Source organism: Manis javanica, chromosome 17 (genome assembly GCF_040802235.1).
Source record: "Manis javanica isolate MJ-LG chromosome 17, MJ_LKY, whole genome shotgun sequence".
Classification (NCBI taxonomy): domain Eukaryota; kingdom Metazoa; phylum Chordata; class Mammalia; order Pholidota; family Manidae; genus Manis; species Manis javanica.
In genome coordinates, this window is record NC_133172.1 from 6,424,169 (window position 1) to 6,445,273 (window position 21,105).

The 21,105-nt window shown below is 50.7% G+C and overlaps 2 protein-coding genes across 3 annotated transcripts in view; both read left to right on the forward strand.

Annotated features, from left to right (window-relative positions):
• The window catches only part of VRK3 (VRK serine/threonine kinase 3), a 32,915-nt gene extending 18,802 nt beyond the window's left edge, over positions 1-14,113 (forward strand). Inside the window, exons 10-14 of one of the 2 annotated variants that reach the window (XM_037005971.2) lie at positions 1,768-1,900; positions 3,768-3,888; positions 9,903-9,961; positions 11,523-11,671; positions 13,773-14,113. In XM_037005971.2, the coding sequence (XP_036861866.2) occupies positions 1,768-1,900; positions 3,768-3,888; positions 9,903-9,961; positions 11,523-11,671 (462 nt within the window). In that variant the 3' untranslated portion in view covers positions 13,773-14,113. Of the gene's footprint in view, positions 1-1,767; positions 1,901-3,767; positions 3,889-9,902; positions 9,962-10,086; positions 10,357-11,522; positions 11,672-13,772 lie in introns of those variants that run through there. The other variant, XM_037005973.2, reaches the window with a different exon arrangement.
• The window catches only part of NUP62 (nucleoporin 62), a 37,404-nt gene continuing 26,237 nt past the window's right edge, over positions 9,939-21,105 (forward strand). Inside the window, exon 1 of the mRNA XM_073226564.1 lies at positions 9,939-9,961. The gene's annotated coding sequence lies outside the window, so the exon portion shown is untranslated. The remainder of the gene's footprint in view (positions 9,962-21,105) is intronic.

Sequence of the window (21,105 nt, forward strand, 5' to 3'; positions counted from 1 at the left end):
TGCCAGTAAATCATCCTTAAATCCCGTCAGCAGCCCCAGTGGAAGCAGATCAGGTGAGCTTCACCTCAGTCACACGGGCTGAGAGTCAGAGAGGGGCGATCCTAGGGGAAACCCTGGGACTATATTAGAGCTGTCCAGCAAAACAGAGCCAACAGAATGGGGTGTGTGCGTGTGTGCGTACGTGTGTGTGTGTGTGTGCGCATGTGTGTGTGTGTGCGCATGTGTGTATGTGTGTGCGCGCGTGTGTGTGTGTGCGCGCGCGTGTGTGTGTGCGCGCGCGTGTGTGTGCGCGCGCGCGCGTGTGTGTGCGTGTGTGTGTGCGCGCGCGCGTGTGCGTGTGTGTGCGTGCGTGTGTGTGTGCGTGTGTGTGTGTGCGTGTGTGTGCGCGTGTGTGTGTGCGTGTGCGTGCGTGTGTGTGTGCACGCGTGTGTGTGTGTGCATGCGTGCGTGTGTGTGTGCGCGCATGTGTGTGTGCGCGCACGTGTGTGTGTGTGCGCATGTGTGCGTGCGTGTGTGTGTGCGCGCGTGTGTGTGTGTGCGCATGTGTGTGTGTGCGTGCGTGTGTGTGCGTGTGCGTGTGTGTGTGCGCGCATGTGTGTGTGTGTGTGCGTGTGTGTGTGTGCGTGCGTGCGTGCGTGTGTGTGTGTGTGTGCGCGCGCGCACATATACATATATACAGAGAGAGGTTTAGTAAGAGAATTGTCCTGCATGATTATGGAGGCTGAGAGTCCTAGATCTGCACTTGGCAGGCTGGAGACAAGCTGATGGTGTGCTTCCAGTCAGATTACAGAGGCCTGAAAACTAGGAGAGATGATACACTAGGTGTAAGTTCCAGTCTGAAAGCAGGGGGGTGAAGAGCCAGTATTTCAGTTCAAGTCCAAAGGCAGGAAGAGTGAAGTTCCAGCTCCCTGGTCAGTCAGGAGGCATTCCCTCTCACTCAGCCTCTCTGTTCTATGCAGGTCTTCAACTGATTGGATGAGGCCCACCCACACTAGGGAGGACAGTCTGCTTTACTTATTTAGTCTTCCTATATAAATGTTAACTCATTCAGAAACACCCTCACAGACATACCCATAATAACACACCCTATGACCCAGGCAGGTTGACATATAAAATTAATTGTGGCAAACAGACAAGAAGACAAGGATGTAGTTCTCACATGGACAAAACCAACAGTGTCCACTACTCATAAGGCAGAATAAGATACAGACAGAAAGCAGATGCGGTTAACTGTGTGTGTCAAGAGGTTAAGCACTTTTTGTTTTAAACTGAGGCTTATAACCCTGCAAGCTGGGAACTATTGTCTTCATTTTACAAATGGGAGACATCAAAGCACGGAGAAGTTTCATACCTTGTGCAGGTCCTGTGGCCACTGAAAGGCCGAGGTGGCATGTGAACCTGATCTTATCTAGCTTCAGAGTTAACTGCCCTGAACCACTGACGTGCAAAAGCTGGGCGCTCAGCAGGAGGTAAAGAGTGACCCCTCTATGGGAAACTAGAGCCCCCACCATCCACGCGGAGTTACTGACGATTTAAAAGAAAATGATTTGAAACAACGCATAAGAAACTATTAGTGGTTAATTCTAAGCACTGGGGTTAGGGGGCTGGGGAGTGATAAGGATGGTTGGTTTGGGTTCTTTTCACCTTACACCCTTCTGTATTGTTTGGGTTTTGGTTGTTTCACATTGTTCCAATGACTGAAATCTCTGACTCCAGAGCCCAAGCTCCTAACCTCCAGACTGTGCAATTCTCCCCACATGCACACAGGTGGTCCTGGGAGGCTACGGCTTCGCCTTCCGCTATTCCCCAGGCGGCAGACACACGGCTTACGTCGAAGGCAGCAGGAGCCCACACGAGGGAGACCTCGAGTTCATTAGCATGGACCTGCACAAGGGATGTGGTAAGAAGCTAGAGAAGGGGTTCAGGACTATGGAGACATGTTTGTCATACAGACAGCAGATGGCCAGACGCTGGAGTCACTCTTGGTAAGGGAGCCATGATGGATTCAGAACCATGGATAGCGGCCCTGCGCATAGGGATTGTGGGACAGCGGTCTAACACCAAGGAGAGCGGGCAGCTGGGCCCAAGGATGGTTCAGATTCAGAATCCGGTGTAGACTTGGAAATGTGAAAGTTACCCAGGAGAGGCTGCCAAGGAAGCAACTGGCTGTCCATGTCTGGAGCACAAAAGTGAAGTCTCTGGGCGGAGATGCAGATGTTGGCTGTATCTCAGGAGTTGTCAGCTGAAGCCTGGGAAAAATGAGAATGTCTGAGGACAGTGTACAGAATGAGAGGGGAGCAATTTGAGAAGATTCCTTGAGGAAGGCTCAGCTTCTGTTTCCCAAATTGCTCAATATCGTGGCCACCACGTGCCTACCGGCATCTTCTCATCGACTGAGCATCATCAGGTGGCATGTCTGGCAAAGTCAGCTCTCAGTGTTCGTTGAATTTTATGTGAATTGTTGTCTATATCCTGTGATTTAGGAAATGTAAGAAAGATCAAACAGCACAGTCTCCTCTGCCCTTTCCTGCTGAGGCTGGGTTCAGTGTCCATCCTGGGCTCCTTCATGCCCTGTTCTGGCTCCTCTGTGCCTTAGGTAGTCTCACACTATAACTGTCTCCCCGCTAAACTCTCAAAGGCTTGGATCCAACCAACTCTTCTGGGGTTTAAGAATGTGGAGTGAAGTAAGGCTCACCATCATTGAAAAGACAAACAACAACAAATGTTGATGAGGTTGTTGAGAAAGGGGAACCCTCCTGCACTGCTGGTGGGAATATAAATTAGTTCAACCATTGTGGAAAGCAGTATGGAGGTTCCTCAAAATGCTCAAAATTGACATACCATTTGACCCAGGAATTCCACTTCTAGGAATTTATCCTAAGAATGCAGCACTCCAGTTTGAAAAAGACAGATGCACCCCTGTTTCTCGCTGCACTATTTACAATAGCCAAGATATGGAAACAACCTGAATGTCCATCAGTAGATGAATGGATAAAGAAGATGTGGTACATATACACAATGGAATATTACTCAGCCATAAGAAAAAAGCAGATCCTACCATTCACAACAGCATAGATGGAGCTAGAGGGTATTATGCTTAGTGAAATAAACCAAGCGGAGAAAGACAAGTACCAAATGATTTCACTCATATGTGGATATAAGAACAAAGGAAAATTGAAGGAAGAAAACAGCAGCAGAATCACAGAACCCAAGAATGGACTAACAGTTACCAAAGGGAAAGGGACTGGGGAGGATGGGAGGGAAGGGAGGGATAAGGGCGGGGGGAAAAGAAAGGGGTCATTATGATTAGCATATATAATGGGGGGGCATAGGGAGGGCTGTGCAACACAGAGAAGACAAGTAGTGATTTTACAGCATCTCACTACACAGATGGACAGTGACTGAAGGGGTATGTGGGGGGGACTTGGTGAAGGGGGGAGCCTAGTAAACATAATGTTCTTCATGTAATTGTAGATTAATGATACAAAAATAAAAAAAATAAAAAACAAAAAGAATGTGGGGTGGGGCCTGGCACACAGGGTGAGGACATGTGGAATGAACTGAGTGTGTGAACACAAGACAGTGAATGAGGGAGTGAGCTAGTGAAAGCAGGGACAGAGTGATGGCTGAGAGAGTGTGAGTGAGAGGGAAGGGATAGACGAGGCTCCACATGTTTGGATGGCTGAGTGTGACAGAAAGGACGGGGTGGACACATCAGTGAGTGGAGCTTCAGGACTGAGCCACCACCCCCTTCCCTCCCCACCCAGGACCGTCCCGCCGCAGCGATCTCCAGACCCTGGGCTACTGTTTGCTGAAGTGGCTCTATGGTATCCTGCCGTGGACAAACTGCCTTCCCAGCACTGAGGATATCATGCAGCTGAAACAGAAGTGAGTCGGGGTCAGCAGAACCCAGCACTGGCCTGGTGCCCCTGCAAGTGGGCCAGACGCTCAGAACCCAACAGGGAACAGAAAGGGGGAGGTGGCGTCCAGCAGAGCCAAGGCCCCTGCAGGTCTCAGCCGTGTGCTCTGTCATCCATTCCAGCAGATGAGTGTGGCCTCTGGAGCAATGCTGCCTGGAGTCAGACCCCGGCCCCACCACCACAGGGTGTTAGGTGGGCAGCTTACCCTCTGCAAGCCTCAGTATCCCCCATGAGATGGGATCTGATCAGTACCCACCTTGGGGCTACAGAAGGATTCAGGGGAGTCAGGTACACAGCACCCAACACAGCCTGCCTATAGAGAATGTTCACTGTGTGCAGGACACCATGACTCATTTATTTCTTCCCAGACACGCGAACAACCTGAGCAGTTAGGTCTGGGCCCTGCCTCAGCATCTGGCAACACAGCCACACTTCCCCTCCCTCACCTCTGCGTGTGAAACCACTAGATCTGCTAGTTCCAGGTTAAACATTCAGTACCAAGCCCAGGGGTGCAAAGGGAAGTGCTGGGGGTGCGCTTCAGCACCAAGGACAGAGGGCAGCTGGCCTCATGGGGCTTTGCTCTTCAGCACGGAAGATAGCAAACAGCACACAGGCAAGCTCTGCAGGTCCATGGGTTGGGATTCAAGATCTGGTGTAGACTTGGGGGCTGAGAGCTGGCAGGAGGCCGTCCTGGAGATGGCTAGCTATCCACGTCTGCAGTGCAGCAATGAAGTCTAGATGGAAATTCAGACCCCAGCGGTATCTGAGTTGTCACTGGAAGCCCTGGGAGAGGGTGAGATGATCCCGAGGAAGTGTGCAAAGTGGGAAGAGGGACAACTGTTGAGTGCACAGCACCAAGTCCTTCGTATTTCTCAGTTCTTAGTGCAGTGTCACTAGTTCATGTGGAGCCTCCCTCACTTCATTTCTTCTCTCAACTGTGGACACCCACCTCAACATAGTTAATATATGTTCTGCTGATACGTTTGCTTGAGTGTATTTGTATTCTTACACTTGCATGGTGGTGGTAGTACTTATGTGTGTTTGAATTGCTTAAACAGAATTTTGCTCTAATTCTCACCTGTTTCTGGCTTTTTTCACTCAACACTTTGATCTTCAACTTTATCTGCATCATTACATGTGTGTCGAGTTCACTGTTTCTGATGACTGCTTTCACATAAGTGTGGCGATCTCTGTGTCCTTGAGCAATGTATGATTTAATTTGCATAAATTTCATGATGTTCTTTCAATGCTACAATTTTGAACTTAGCTACACTGTTAGTTCACTACATCTGAATGCTTCTAAATTTGTTTAGATATATCTGTGCCCTTGAAAAATATGTCAGTTTGATGTGTGGTTGACATAAATGGCACCATGTCCTGAAATGAATCTTATTCTCTTTCAAATTTCAGCTTGTCGTTCCCAACAGCCCTTCCCTCACCCCCACTGCATCAGGCCTCTTTGCTTGTACACGCTCAAAGGAAGGGATTTTCCCCTGCCACATTGGCCTGCTTGTGTTGACCTGTTCAAGGCTAATGTTCAAGGCTAATGTTTATCATATCTTGTCTGTGCCAGGCTAATGTTTATCATATCTTGTCTGTGCCAGGCTAATGTTTATCATATCTTGTCTGTGCCAGGCTAATGTTTATCATATCTTGTCTGTGCCAGCACTACACCCAGTGTTTCCCAGTGTCATCCTGAGAACAACCCTGACTGAAGTCAGCGCTCTCTGAGGCACAGAGATTAGGTAATGAGCCCAAATCACAGGTGGCACTGGAGGGGTGGCTCTTATCATTGATGGCACTTGGGTGCAGCCTTCCTCCACTCTTCAAATACCTATTTTGCACCTGCTACTCACCAGGCTGTGTTGTGGGCCCTGGGGACCCAGGAATAACTAAGACAAACATCACTGCCCTCAGGGAATCTGAAGCTTAGTTGGGGAGACAGTAAAGAGAGCAAGCATGAAACACAGCAGGTCAGAGGTCATACTGGCAGGGTGTCGTCAGAGACCTGAGTACTCATCAGTGAGACTGTCAGCATGTGCCCGTGCTGCTCCTTAGATTTCATGAATAGTCAGGGCAGGTCTCATGACAATGGTGAGCGGTGAATCACCTCCAGAAGGACAGAGAGGCATGGATGTCTCACTGTATCACCGCTATACCCTTCACATCTCTGCCAAAGGAGGGAGGGACAGAGAGGCCCTCGGCTGCCAGGCTGCCATAAGCAACCTCTGCATCAAAAGCCAGTCTCAGAACCACCAGAACATGAGCCCATTTCCCTGTTTTCTTGGAATTTATTTTTGCATTTATTACCTAGTTTTTTAGTAGTTTTCCATTTTTGAAATGAAACTAGGTAAAAAACAAGCCTCAGAATCAGTAACACGGATGGTAGAAGCATATGGCCCAATTGCTAAAGCATCAGGCGTGGCTGAAGTTTGAATGGCCCCTTCGTGCGCCCCTTGTGTTAGGTAGGGGTAAGGCTGAGCTTCTCTTACAGGATATCCCACAATGCTGTGGCTCAAAAAAAGAAAGATGTTTACCTCTCTCTCACTAATAGTCCCAAAGAAGGACTGAGCATGGCAGGGCGCTTCACCACCTTCATACATCACCCTTCTGCGCGTGCTGCCATGTCCCATTGCCTTTAAAGGGCAGGACTGGAAATGACATGCACCTCTTGGTCATATAACCACCCCAACCTGCATGAGGGCTGGGAAATGTCTCCCAACTGTGGCTGCTGACCTGGCTGATTCTGCCAGTAAAGGGGACACCAGAAACAGACCCTTCCACAATGCCACCTGTAGTCAAATCGCCAAGGGCAAAGACCACAGCAGCTCTCTCTATCATTGTGTTGTTCAAAGTAGGGTGCTTGGCATGTTGTGGGAGCCCGTGAAATAGTTCTAGAATGAATGAATGATAAAGGAATGAATGTGTGAGCCTTCACTCACAGGCCTAGGCCTCTGTGTGGACACACAGGTTGGGCAGACATGCACCACCCTTGCAGGGCTCCTGGGCTTGGGAGAGACACACAGAGGCAGGAAGCAGATGCTGCATATATGAGGGTAGAGGCAGTCCCAGGGCACGATGGGAGCAAAGGGTAGGCACATGACCTGGCCTTGGTTCCTGGGAGCCTTTACCCGAGAAATGCCTGCCCTGTTCTGTGGAGAGCAAAGGAGTTTCCCAGGCAGGCAAGGAGAGACAAGGTTTCTAGGCAGATAGGATATTGCATATCTGCACTCTCCATTCATTCATTCATAACCTTTTCCTGCGGGCATCTATGTGCCAGTCCCAGTGCTGGGAAGTGCTGGAGCATCAGAAGTGAATGAGTTGTGAACACCTCCTGTCGTCAGTGAAACCATCACTGGGGCTTCGCTGGGTCAAGCCCTCCCCTCCCCTGGCTTCCTCTGACTCCTAAGAACAGTACTGTCTCTCTCTCCATCTCTCCATCTCTGTCCCACCTTCCCCTTCACAAGTGTGATAGGTGCTTCACTAAGAGACTGCATTCACCAAGCTGGTAAAGAATACATAAAATTGGTCCTAGTAATCATTTTAATATCTATTTCAGTGTGAGAAAATTTCATCCCAAAGCCCGTGATCCTAACCATGACCACAGAGGGAGGATCAGGAGATGCCCCACAGGGAATGGTGGTGGTGGTGCCTGGGTTACCTGTAGACTCCCCCAGCCCAGCCACCGGATGACTTGAGGCAGGAACCAAAAGGACCACGAGGGGGTGATGTTGCCACGCACATTTGCTGGAACCCTAACTTGCCCTCCCCAGGACGTGGCCGCCTTCCATTCATTCAACAAATACTCACTGTTTAATACATTCTAGTTCATGACGGAATGAATGAATAAAAGACAGTTTGATTCCCAAGGCGTTTTGGTGCACAAGGTCCCCTGCTGGGAAAGCACAGAGAGAGCTGGATTTGGTCCCTGCTCCTAAGGCTGCTGGCAGGCAGGGAGGTCCCACAGACACAGGCGGCCAACAGCGGAAGAAGTGCTGATGCAACTGACAACATACGAATGGCACAGCCCTTCTGTGCCGTCACGCCTGAGGCCGTGAGGAAATGGAGGGCCTGGTTCTTCCTGTATATGTATCTTGACAGTTGCTGTAGGGCATCCGTGGCCCCAGGCACTCCGAGGGATGGATCTCTTCTGCCTGGGGGAGTCAGCAGGAGGCTCCCAGGAGACTAGCCCTTGAGCCATGTCTAGCAGGGAGAGCAGGTCAAGGTGGGGAAAGGCCATCCAGGGCAGAGGGAACAGTATGTGCAGAGTCTGGGGGTTGTGAATGGCCGCTTAACCTCGTTGGAGGACCAGGAGTTTGCCTGAGATGAAGGGAGGAGGTCAGGGCGACCGAGTCGGAGGGGCTGGCAACCTTGTGCACCAGCGATTTGCCCCAAGGCTCTGGCGAGCCTGGGAAGGGCAGGGTCAGCTCTGGGTCTATGTGGGGGGTGCAGAGAGAATGGAGGAGGCCTGAGCTGAGCCCAGAGGCATGGACAGAGCAGGGATGGGTCAGTGAGGGTTGGAGAGCTGGGGGACGGGGCTTGGGAGATCCTGGTTTGTGGTAGGGAGAGGTGAGGGCAGCACCCGTGACTGGGTGTGTTAGGGAGCAGTTTGGTTCAGTGACGCAGAGAAGCTGAACAGAGCGAAACTGAAGTCGAGGAAGTTAAAGCAAACAGGGTTATTATACTCTGTAATAGAGTGGGCCCCAGCCTGATGCCAGACAGGCCGTGAGTACTGGGGAGAGTTCCTTTTTACGGAGTGTTCAAGGGATTTTTAGGAGGGATAGTGTCATGCAAACAAGTGTTGATTGGCAGGCTAGCAGTGATGTAAGCTAATTTTTACTATAAATGTTCTTTCCCAGAATTCTCCCTGATTGCCCACCAATGGGGGGGCTAAAGCACAATGCAGATTTATTTTAATGACTTTATAATGAGGAAAGGTCATTTTAGGACCCCCCAGGAACAGGCCCAGTTGGTCTCTAGCTTGTGGAATTTCTCTGTGGTTTTTCACTCCTCCTGCTGGGGATTTTCTCATTGGCGGAAGCTATCTGTAGTCCCGACCTCTCTGTGGTCAGCCTGACCTCTCCTGCTGCTTACCTCTGGCTTCCTGCCTGACAGGTGGACAGTGGGTAGCCGCCTGGTGGTTCAGGCCAGAGAAGATACAGTGGGCTGGGACTCGCAGGATGGAACAAAGGAAGTGGACAAATTTCGTTTTTCCTGAGTGGTCCAAGAGGAGTGTGTGTGTATAAATATATATGTGAATAGTCAGTCCATCCTCATTATTTAGATGGTGTATTTGTACATTTGCCTATTCACAAAGTTGTATTTGTAACCCCAAAGTCAATGCTCACAATGTTTTCAAGGTCGTTCTCAGACACACGTGGAGAGGAGAAAATCTTGAATGGCCTGATGCATATGGTCTCAGCTGAAGTCGAGCCACGGACTCTGCCTTCTCATTGAAGCTCTTACACTACAAACAATTGTCCCTTATGTGGACTGTTCAGTGCCACATTTTCCAAATTTGTGTGGATATTTTTTTTTGGTCATTTTGCTGTTTACAGCAGCCCCACGCATAGTGCTGAGGTGCTGCCTCGGGATCCCAAGCGCAGTAAGGCTGCAACACGCCTTATAGAGAAAATACGTGTTAGACGAGCTCCTTCAGATACAGGTTGTAGTGCTGTTAGGCAGTGTCAGTCAGTCAACCTTACATTAAACGAGGCGTCTTTAAACACAAAACACACATCAAACAAAGTGTTGTACAGATCAGTTAATGAAAACCTTGTGACTGGAGGCTCACAAGAAACTAATGCTATGTTTCTCCTAAAAGCATGGTCCAGAATTTGCTAATTCAGTGTTCGTGGCAAAACTATTGACCATAACTGCTGCAAATAACAAGAATCCACTGCACATTTACCAGACATTTTGTTTTAAAAACCTGCTCTCCCTTCCCTTAAAGGCCTTTTGCATGTACCTCTGTCCTGTCAGGTTTCTTGACAACCCGGAGGCCCTGGTGGGACAGTGCAGTCGCTGGATCAGCCCCTCAGGTATGTCCTCAAGGGGGAGGGAACGGGCGGGGCCGTGGTGGGACCCAGCAGCGTGGTCTCTGTTCACCTCTCTCTCATCGTTCTTTGAGTTTGCCAAATTGCATGTGCATATGTGCCCATTGTAGAAAAACAGAAAACTTCCACCACAAAATTCAGAAGTGTCTCCGAACAATAATGACACACACACCCACACACATCCCAGCAAGTCACAAGGCCGGCCCAGACTCCACCTCACGCGGGGAGAAGCAGCAAAAAGCGTCGCAAAGCGGGGGGAGGGGAACTTGCTCTGGGTGTGTAGCTAACAGATAAACAGCAAACATGCTTACATGGTTTTGTTCTACAGAGCCATTGTGTTTGCAAAACTGTTACTATTAAAAAAAAATAGGCGCACCCTACATATGTTTTAGTCAGTACTTTGCTATTGTCAGTAATTAAGACCTAGGGCCGTTCTGCGGTGTTACTCAGGAGATCCAACCCAGCCTGTCTGAACAGCGGCACACTGTGCGTGATTTAGCCAACCCGTCATTTTGAAGGCCACTCCCGATTACTGCGGATTTAGGCTCTTCTTTGTTTGGGGGTGTTTTGTTTTTTTCAGTGACCCTTCTGTAGAACTTCTACATTGCTCTGTAAACACAAGGCAGAAAGACAGAAATGGATAATCTGCCCCCCTCCAACTATGTAAGGGCTTATTTTTTTAATTACCTGAAATCCCTGGGTTCAAATCGTGGCTCTGCTGCTCAAGTCACTGTCCCTTGGGTTCTCATTCAAAGAAGAGCACCCGAGAATTTACTGCCGCTGGTAGATCCTCAGCGGGTCACCAGGAGGTGGCGCTGGGGGCGGGGCCGGCCCTCCTGGGGACAGAGACCAGCCCCGAGTTCTGTGGTTAGACCTGCGCACAGCCAGGGAACTTGCAGTGGGTGGATGTGCCCCCAATGAACCTCAGCTTCCCCGGGTGTAGAATGGGGCCAATAATAGCCCCGTCTGCGGGGCTGTGAAACCCTCTGAAATTCAAGCTGCAGCGCCCATACATCAGCTTGTCTTGGCACTCAGCCTGGCGCCTTCGCTTTCATGTGCTCGGTGGCTGCTGCTGTGCAAGAACCGCTGAGTCGAGTCCTGGCCCTGCAGACACCGGCTACTCCACCCCCGCCCCTGGCCTGGAAAGCCGAAAATACTTACTCTATGGCACTTTACAGCAAAAGTTTGCTGGCCCCCATTTTCCTGCGGGAGACACACTAAATAGTCACACAGGTGAAATGATATAAGCTGGGCTCTGCTTTCAGCAACACGGGGGAGGGAGTGGCAGCAGTTTCAGTGACGCAGGACTGGCTGTAGTTGATCCTTACTGGTGAAACCGGGTGACGGGTACCGTGGGGTTCATGATCCCCTTCTACTGCTGCGTGTTTGATGTTCTCCCTCACAAAATGTTTTCAATCAAAGTGCCTAAGCAGTGCCAGGTACAGGGGAGGCACTGAGAAGAGGGGCACCTTGGTCAGTCAAGACCCCCCCCGGGCATGGCCCCCAGGCTCTGAGGCCTCTCCTGTGGTGGGGCTGTTGGCCACAGAGACCCTGCAGGAGTACCTGAAGGTGGTGATGGCCCTCACGTACGAGGAGAAGCCACCCTACGCCACGCTGAGGAGCAGGCTGGGAGCCGTGCTTCAGGATCTGCGCGTGTCCACCTACGACCCCGTGGACCTCCAGAGGGTGCCGTAGGTGGGTGCTGGTGGGTACAGTTTGGGCCCGCCCCCCGCCCTGCTTCCCAGATGCCATTTGATGTTTACTCCAGGGGCCAACTTCCCAGTTATATGTTGGATTTTTCCACAGGGTTCTTGAACCTCCCAGTTCCCTGAGTTGCAAGTATCAGGCACCCAGCTCAAATTGGCTTTAGGGAACAGGGGAGTTGATTGGCTCTTGTAGCTAGAAAATTCCATGGGGAAGCTTTAGGTATGCCTGGATTTAGGGCCTGGAAAATAGCATTGAGAGGTCATCTGTCCCCGTCTTCCTCTGTCCCTTTTCATCTCTCCATCCTCCTGCCCCTCTACCTTTCCTTTGTCCCACACCCCATCACCCACACCCAGAAACTCACTGGCTCTGTGCCCTGCACCCACCTTGCCCTTTGATCTTCCAGTTTATCTAGCAGCCCCATCCTGTCAGCAGAGATCGCCCCACAGTCTAGTTTATGGCAGCACCATATTCCCATGCGGGGATGGCCACTCTGTGTAGCCAGTGGCCAGGCATTCACTTGGTGTCCCCAGTTTTCGTGACCGACAGCACTGTGTGCCAGGCCTCACGCTGGTGTGCCGTGTGTCTGGATGGAGTTGTATTTTGGAAGTGTTAACTAGATTGCTGTGCACCATGGCCTTACCTGTCTGCGCTCCCGTTAGCTCCCATACAGCTACAGTAAATCCACCTTACAGTTAAGTGGGGCAAGGCTACGTGGACGCGCCTGCCAAGAAGCTGCCCTAAGCCCCTCCCTGCCGTGGAGTTGTGGTTTCTGTCATGGTGGCTGGCTGGAATCCAAGCCCAGTGTTTGTCTAACTCGGGTCCTCAAGTGAAGGCAGTGTTGCCTGAAGGGGGCACGTGGCAGACGTTTTCTTTATCACAACCAGTGACAGGGTGTCCCTGACACCTAGTGGTTAGAGGCCATGGTGCTGCTCCACACTGCACAAGGGAGACACAGGCCACCCACCACAGAACCACCCGGCCCTAATGTCACCGGTGTCGTGCCTGAAGAGGCCAGAGCCAAGTGCAGAAGAGCAACGCCACTGGGGTGGCGGCTTGTCCCCTGCCATGGCTTCTTCCCGTTGGCCCCTTGACTGCAAGTGCTTCTTCATTCCTGGGGCCTTCACTCCCCATCCCGGGGCTGAAAACAGGAGATAACGTGTGTAAACCTCTTTACAAGGTGCCTGGTCGCTGAATGCTCCCAAAAGGCCAGGTGTTCGGGGTTTTCTGCAGGGTAGGAGGCTTTCTGCCTTAACCATGGGCACTCCCACCATGCAGGTATGACCTCCTCCACCCAGCTTGCCCCTCTCCGGTCCCTCCAGCTGTCTAAGCGACCTCCAGGTCCCCCTCATGTGCCCAACCCCTCCCCTTTCCCTCCAGGTGTTGTCAAATCCCTTTCCCGGGACCTGGCGGTGGCCCACAATGTAATCACTTGTCAGTCACCCCCTGGCGGGGTCTCGTCTGTCTGGGTTCCCTGCATCACTGACCTCCCCGTTTGACCAGCACAAGGGCAAGTTTCAAGCTCCAAACCTGCCAAACCCTTTCAGTAATTTACTCAGTGGCACGTTTGTCTCTTGGTTAGGAACTGAATGAGCAGATGCTATTTAAGAAGCCCTGTGGCCTTGAAGTATCTTGAAAATCATCTCACCTCTGCTTCACGGCAGCCACTTGCCTTGGCCAGCATGGCTGGTCTACTGTGTGTCCACCACACCAGCCTCCCTTCAGGTGCTAGACAAGGCCAAGCTGGATCCCACCTCAGGACCTTTGCACTTGACATTCCCATGGTCTAGAGTACTTTTGCCTTCATTTTTGCCTGGCTGGCTCCTCATCATTGGCTCTCAGGCCCTGAAGCCTCCCCACATCCTCTCCTATCACATCACCTGTTTTGTGCACAGACCTGTCCCCGTCTGGAGGGAAATGTGTCCACCCCTCTCCTCCACATTGTAAGCCCAGCAAAGGTTTATGTGTTCTCTTGTTCATGGTAGTATTTCCATCCCCTAGAAAGTGCCTGTCACATAGTAGGGGCCTAAAGGGTACTCCCTGAATGAGTAAGACACTAATAGCTATTTTTCTTGTCTTCTACAATTTTCAGCTCACTGTTTGAAATAGACAGAATCAAAACGAAAGAAGAAATGTGACTCAAACCTGCTGTAGAATCACAATAAGCTTCTAGAAAGACCTCTGAATGTGCATCCCTGCCACTTCTTCAGGCAATACTACTTAGCTGTCTCTACAGCCGTCAGGGAACCTGGCAGTTAGGGTTCCAAATAATGTGAACTCCCATCTCTCCACCATCCTGACCTTTCAGCCAGCTGCTGGGGTTGTGGACAGAGAAGACCCCCAAGTCAAGGTCGGGGTTGAGCCGCCCCCCTCAGTGGGGACCCTTCCTACCTTGGGCACCACTGTGCTTTGGTAATAAATTGTTTCATTGGAGCCTGGTGAATCAAGTGTCTACAGAAAGCATTCCTTTTGGAGACATTTAGCTTCTCTTTTCCCATCTTTCCATTCCTTCGACCTTTCACCCAACTGTTCACTCTTCATTCATCCCTCCAAACTTTCATGTAGGTGCCCACCCATCCCTCCATCCACCCATTCTCCCATCCACTTACCCTTCCTCTCTTCCATACTTCACACTTCCCTTCACTCAACAAATACTCAGCAGGCAGGCATTTATTGAGTGCGTGCTGTGTGACGTGCACTGTGCTGCCCCAAGGATCCCCACCAAGGGCCTTGAATTTAGGGAGCCGACCGCCAAGTGCAAGGAGGAGGTATTAAATGAGATGGTCTCAGGGTATGCTCAGCGCTCTGGAGCAAAGGCTGGGACAGAGAGTGGGGAGTGCCTCTGGGAAGAGCCTGGACACAGACCGGGGAGGTGGCCGGCTAAGCACCTGCCCCTCTGGGAGTATGGGTCTGGCCTGCAGCTGTGGGACAGTGGTTGGAGGAAGGGAGGGCCTGAGGCGAGAGTTCAAAGGCAGCCTGGCCGGCAGCACAGGGGAGGGATTCCAAAGAGGAGGAGATAAACGTGTCTCTTGGTCGTTGAGTATCTTGAGTTATCACCCACCTTACTTCCCAATGGAAAAATCAGGCCAGGCCGGGGAGAGGCTTCTCGGAGACACCCAGAGTCTTGCCAACACAGGTGAGACAAGCAATTTAGTGGACTGAGGGTCATTTCCCAGTTGAAAGCAGGGCGCATGTAACCCTTTCCAGAAGGGGATATTCCTTAGGGTGAAAACCTCCTGCTCACATCCCTTTGTTCATGAGTCCACAAATAAATGGATGTCACCTGCCCTTCAGGGCCCCAAATCAGATAAGACCTTGGTCACAGTGCCAATGTCTTCCCCTCCCATAAGACCCCGTGGTCCATCAATCACCCCGAGGTCCCAGCAGGTCCTCTGTCTGCCATCCTCAGCTCTGAACGGGCAAAGCCAGCTGGGACCCAGTGCTGTGAGACAACAGGAGATTCGCCTGTCCAGGCAGAGCAGAGAGAGAGTGGACAACCACCCTCTGTGTCTGAACCCGCCTTTGTCTTGCCCCCAGAGCCCAGGTTCCTGACCTTGTGTGTTCTGGCAGCTCATCCCCCCACCTCTGAAGGAGGAGGTGGTTCCCTTGGCCTTAGACAGAATCACATGGCCCCTGGGGGCGCAGGAATGACTCCCATACCTGTTCTCAGGCCCCTCCACCCTGCTCTGCCCCGAAATGAAATCCTGGTTCAGACTTAATCAGACATTTGTGGTGCTGGCCGTGGATTTTTTTACAGTTTTTTACTGGAGAACACCTCTGAGCCTTCGGTAAATGCACGCACGTGGCGCAGCCCCCAGGAGGCCCCAGGAGGTGGCTGGGAAGAGCAAATCATTCCCCTTGGCTTGGGAGATACTTTTCTTGTGAAAAAGTCTGGCTTCTAAGACTGTTACAAGCAAATCCCTTATAGCTGCGACGTCCGAAACAATAGCAAATGTTTGCAGAGACTGTCTTACTGATGCTAAAAAACAAAATCCAACCGAGTGAACTTCAGAGATTTTAATGGCTCTGGTCAATGATTCATGAATTGTGCAGCATCCAGTGGAGCAAACAGAAAGGAGCCCTGACGAGCTGCACGAAATGAAAACCTATAGGCAGGAGGGAACAGAAACAACGAAGTTCTAGGCAAAAAAGCAGGTTGGTTATTCCAAGGTCGCTTTCTTTTAGGGGATGGCGGGGGTCTGTCAGGCAGATTGCCTCACTAGGGCTTGTTAGGCTGGAGAAAGGAAAAACAAGGACATGCAAACAGAACAGAGAGATGCCATAGGGGGAGAACAGACCAGACCCCAAGGTCCGTGCCGTATATGGAAAGGGGGACAGCTCTCCCTGAATTCCATCCTGATGTGCCATCTGGGACCCGAATGTCAGCCTCCTCCCTCTTGGAAGGAAAAAATTTCTAGTTGTCTATCATGTCACCTTTAGCCAATCATACCTCTCCACACCCCCTAGGACAGCTTGCCCACTCCTCCCCCTCCTAATCCCTTATAAGCCCCCCACCTCCCTGACCGGGCGTGACTTCTCTGGCCTCTGGCAAGAAGGCCACAGAACCTCACCCGGGGGTATTCAAATAAATCACCTGGCCCTGTGTTGCCTCGCTTTGCCTGCTTATTTTGGCTAAAATTTATCTTACAGTGCTGACCAGGCAGTTCCTGATTAACTGGTTTACAATTCCATTTCTGAGAGAGCTGAACCTGTAATTAATTAAGCCGTTGGGTGATGTGGGGCTTGGCATACGCAACTCCTTTTTTGGGACCGTTAGCTTGCTTTTACTTAGTTGGAAGCTAATGGGAAAAAAATTACTGCCTTTGATGGTGATATTACAAATTTTGATGGATGCTTATGAAAGGTGTAGACCATGTTTATTCAGAGTGGAAGTGCAGGATGAATGATTCTAAGGAAGGCTCTGGCCGCCTGGCCCATTGCATAATGTTGCACAAATAGCCTTGGAGGGCATTTCTGTCGACACTGAAGTCATTGTCTGGAAACTGTTTTCTCACTTAGCCTTTATATTGTTTGAGCTGAGCGATGAAAGCATTTTTATAATTTGTTGCCATTCCGTATTCTTCAGCTCCTTCTCTGGTTCAAACCCCCTTTGTTGGCTCTCTAACAAATGAAGTCCAGAAATCCTCAGTATATTTACTCGAAGCACTCAAAGTATATTTTAGTTCTGAAGAAAAAGCTCTCAATGGGTGTACTTAACACCTTCCAGGTTCCTGGACCCGATTCCAATGTGGGTGGGTATTGGGGGCAGGGAAGTTGTCCCCCACACAGCACCAAGCAATTCTCGAACACCAGCAGGGTGTCGGAGAACTCAACTCAATCCCGATGCACAGCACCAGATCCCCAGGTTCAGGGCTCCGTCCTACAAGACTGCCCTCCACCCCCCACTCCAGATGCCAGTTGTGTTGGCAGGAAAATAGAGATGAGCGGGGTGGAAAGAAGAAAAAGGCCAGTAGGCCCACTAGAAGGGACTCAAAAGAGTTGACCAGTTAAAAATAAAAAGCAACTTGGCCTAGAAGTTTGAATACTGCCCAGATAAGAAAAAGTATCTCAGCATAGCCTATGTTTTCACTGTGTCAATTAGCACATACCATTGTAAGATTTACTTTAGCACCTGCTTATGCAGGAAGAATTCTATCTTAAAGCTAAGATTGCCTTTTAATCAGACAGTGGCTCAGCCCACCTTGGAGACAGGACAGACTGATCTGGTTCCAGACAGAAGCTGATATCCTGGAAAGGAATCAATGCAGTAAATTTCTTGTGTTAAGTTAAAAAAAGAAACTTAATGTCTTATCAAAGATGAACATTCTGGGACCATTTGGCAGGTCTGCACCTGGCCCTTTGTCGCTTCCCTGAAAATCCTCATCCTATAAAACCCCAGACCCTACATTTTTGGTGCGCTCCTCTCTGAGGTCGCCCACACTTTCTAAAGGCAAGGCATAACCTTAAACTTTTCCCAATCTTTCAGCGCGCCTCTCTCTCTGAAGTAGCCCACACTCCCCTTTCCCTGAGTGTGTGCACTTTCTTTCTTTAAATAAAACTTAAACCTTTGAAGGCCCACTTGACTTCTGGAGGGGCTGGAGACAGAGCAACTGAGGCCAGCCGCCCAGGTGCTCTATGCCTGTGTGACTGACCCCGTATTCATTTCCTGGGGTTGCCACTATTGCCGTAACAGAGCCACACACTGGGTGGCACAAAACAACAGAAATGTGTCGTCTCCCAGTTCTGGAGGCTGGAGTCAGAGACCGAGGCGTCGGCAGAGTTCATTCCTTTTGAGGCCAGGAGGGAGAGAATCTGTTCCCAGCTCCCTGGCTCGTCAGTGACATCATCACATCATCTTCCTTCAGTACGTGTCTGTCTCTGTGTCCAAATGTCCTTTCTTTATAAGGACATGGGTCCTACTGGATCAAGGCCCAACATAACGACCTCACCTTAATTTAGTCAACTGCAAAGACCTTATTTCCAAATAAGGTCACCTTCGCAGGTATTGGGGGCTAGGAATTCAAGGTCTTTGGTGGGGGACACAGTTCAATGCATCACAGGCCCCCACTGAAAGGAAACCCTAGACACCAGGGCCCAGGTGAGCGTCCTTGGTTGGGAACACTTCCTTTGTGTGGCCACACGGTGTTGCTTGGTTTATTAGCCAGCTTTGGGCTGCCATAAAATACCACAGGCTGGGGCACTTAAGCAGAAGTTTATTTTCTCACAGTTCTGGAAACTACAAGTCCAAGATCAAAATGCCAACCAGGTGAGGGCCTGCTTCCTGGATTTCAGAGGACCATCCTCTTCCCACCATGTCCCATGTGACAGAGGGAGAAACCTCTGGTCTTCTTTCTTAGAAGGGCACTAATCCTATAGCATCGGGACCCAGCCCTCTGGCCCTATTTAACTTAATTACCTCCTTGTCCCTGGCTCCAAATACAGTCACACCGGGAGTTAGGGCTTCAGCATATATCTGGGGGGCACACAGTTCAGTCCACGGCAGTGGGAGAAGTGCTGTCCACATAACCCCAGTGGGAGAGACACCTGGAAGCTGGTGCCTGGTCCCTGGGCATCTTTTCCCTGTGAAGGTTTTAATCTGTATCCTTTTGCTATAATGAACCATGAGTGTAACAGTTTCTGAGTTCCTTCCAGTGAGTCATTTATTGTCTTGCCAATGGGTTTCAGCCTCAGGCAATTCACAATGGATTCAATGAGACCAAAGAAAGGACAGTGGAACATTCTTGGGATGAAAGGGTTATACCCAACTTTATTCCCACGGTGGCAGGTCCATCACTAGAATCCCGTCCACTCAGAGTGAGTCTGCATGCAGCAAGCCCGTCTCTGCCTCTGGGCCTCTCTGCCTCTGCAGCCATCTCAGGCTCTGTCCTCGGCGCTGCCACCACTCCAGCCTCTGCTCTGCTGCAGCCACAGCAGCCCTGCCACTGTGTTGCCCAGAGCACTGGGTGGAGCTCTTTATATAGAGCCAGTAATGATGTATTGCCCACACATGTGTAGCGAGCTAGCCAACCAGGGCCAGGTGAGAAGCCTGGCCACAGGAACCTTCACTTCATCCACAGTCATCAAACCTCAAAGTGGTCTTGGGGACTCCAGAACAGACTGTTGCCCTCCTCAGGCTGTGGAGCAGAAAGCCACTGTTTCCCTCTCCTGGGGAGATGGCGCCCACCTGCCTGGTTCTGTCAATTCTACAGACCAGGGCGCAGCGATCTTGGTAGAACCATGGTATTCCACCTGCAGTGGGCCCAGGATGTCTAGGTGGGGAAGTTGGTGACCAGGAAAATTGCTGACTTTATCACAAATACGTGAAAGGAAATGGGATACGCACAGCCAAAATCCACACGGAGAAAGTACCAGTTCCTCTTCATCTGTACCCAGTTCCTACTTTACTTCTCAACCATTTGTCTTCCAAAAATGAGCTGATACCACTTTTAACTAGATGGCCCCAGGTGGACACCACAGGACACCACGCAGCATCTGCACAGCATGTGCTCCAACCCATGGATGTCCACCCAAGGTCACTGCGTCTCCTGCTCATCCTGCTTCTCTATCGTCCACAGACCCCATGGATGGCAGCTGCAGAAGGGCCTCAGGAGCAGGCTCTGTGCAGAGGGGACACTGGGACCTCTGTCTCTGACTCAGTCACTCTGCTTGGCTTGGTTTGAGTCAGTGTAGGGAAGATGGAAGTTCCTATGGCCAGGATCCTCTCCTGACCCTAAACTACTTGATGTAATTGGCCTGCTGGCTAGGCTAATGCTTACACGCCTGTAGGCAATGAGCTGTTACTGACTGAGTCACTACAGAAAGAGCTCTGCGGAGTGCTCTGGGCGGAGGCAGGGAGGCGGTGGATTACAGACCTGCAGACTGCTGGGTGCTGATGTGATTCTAGTGTTCGATCTACCCTCACGAGAATAAAGCCAGGTATAAACCCTTTTACCCCAAGTATGTTCCATTGTCATTTCTTGGTCTCACTGAATTCATAGTGAAACCCTCAGGCAAGACAGATTGCAATTTCTACAGAACTGCAAAAGAGGCTCCTCAAACTTCCCTTTTTTCTAATCAAGTAAGCTATTCTTGCTTTTCCAGTATGTGGTCAGAAAGAATGGGGTGGGAAGGCAAGCCACTGGCAGGATTCCAGGGCTCCAGGACCACGTGGCATTCACACATAGTGGGGTGCTGAGGGTCAGGGAGTCACCAAAGGGCAGGAAGTGTCGAGTGGAAGAGAGAAACCCTATTCTCCCTCCCCTCTGGGAGACATGATTGCCTTTGGGTCTCCTTGGCCTGAAAATCAGCTCCAGGGGCCGGGATACAACCCTGCCCGGGGAGAAGAGCTGGGTGGAGAGCCTATCCCAGTACTTGAAACGAATAACACCCAAATGTGTGTGTGTGTAAGCTTGTGGGGGTGTCAAACTGTGTGTATCTCTGAGTGTGTGTTTTGTACCTGTGTGTCCATATGGGGTGAGGATACCCATTTGTGTGTGTGTGCACACTTACATGCTAGGCATTTGAAACCAGCCTCATAGGCTAATGTTGAGAGGGACCGTACATATCTTGAATACCACATGAGGGATTTGCTTTATTATTCCTGGGGCAACAGGAGCTATTTAAAGTGTTTATAAGCAGGAGAATATTCAGTGAGGAAAATATTCAGTGCCCCTGCAGAGCCCAATCACCTGCTGTAGAAGACCTAGGAGAGCTGCCCCCAGCCTCTGACTCATTCTGCACAGCAATACTCATCCCTTCCAGTCTTGGGAAGGGCATCTCTGCACCTGATCTGTATCACCACTAACCTTCCCATGAGGCTGAGCTGGGCTGGGGAGAGCTGCATCCTGTACCCCTTACAGCCCGTGAGCCCTGGCATCCTGGAGCTGCTCCATGCAGTCAGAGGAGGAAGCTGAATTCACCTGCTG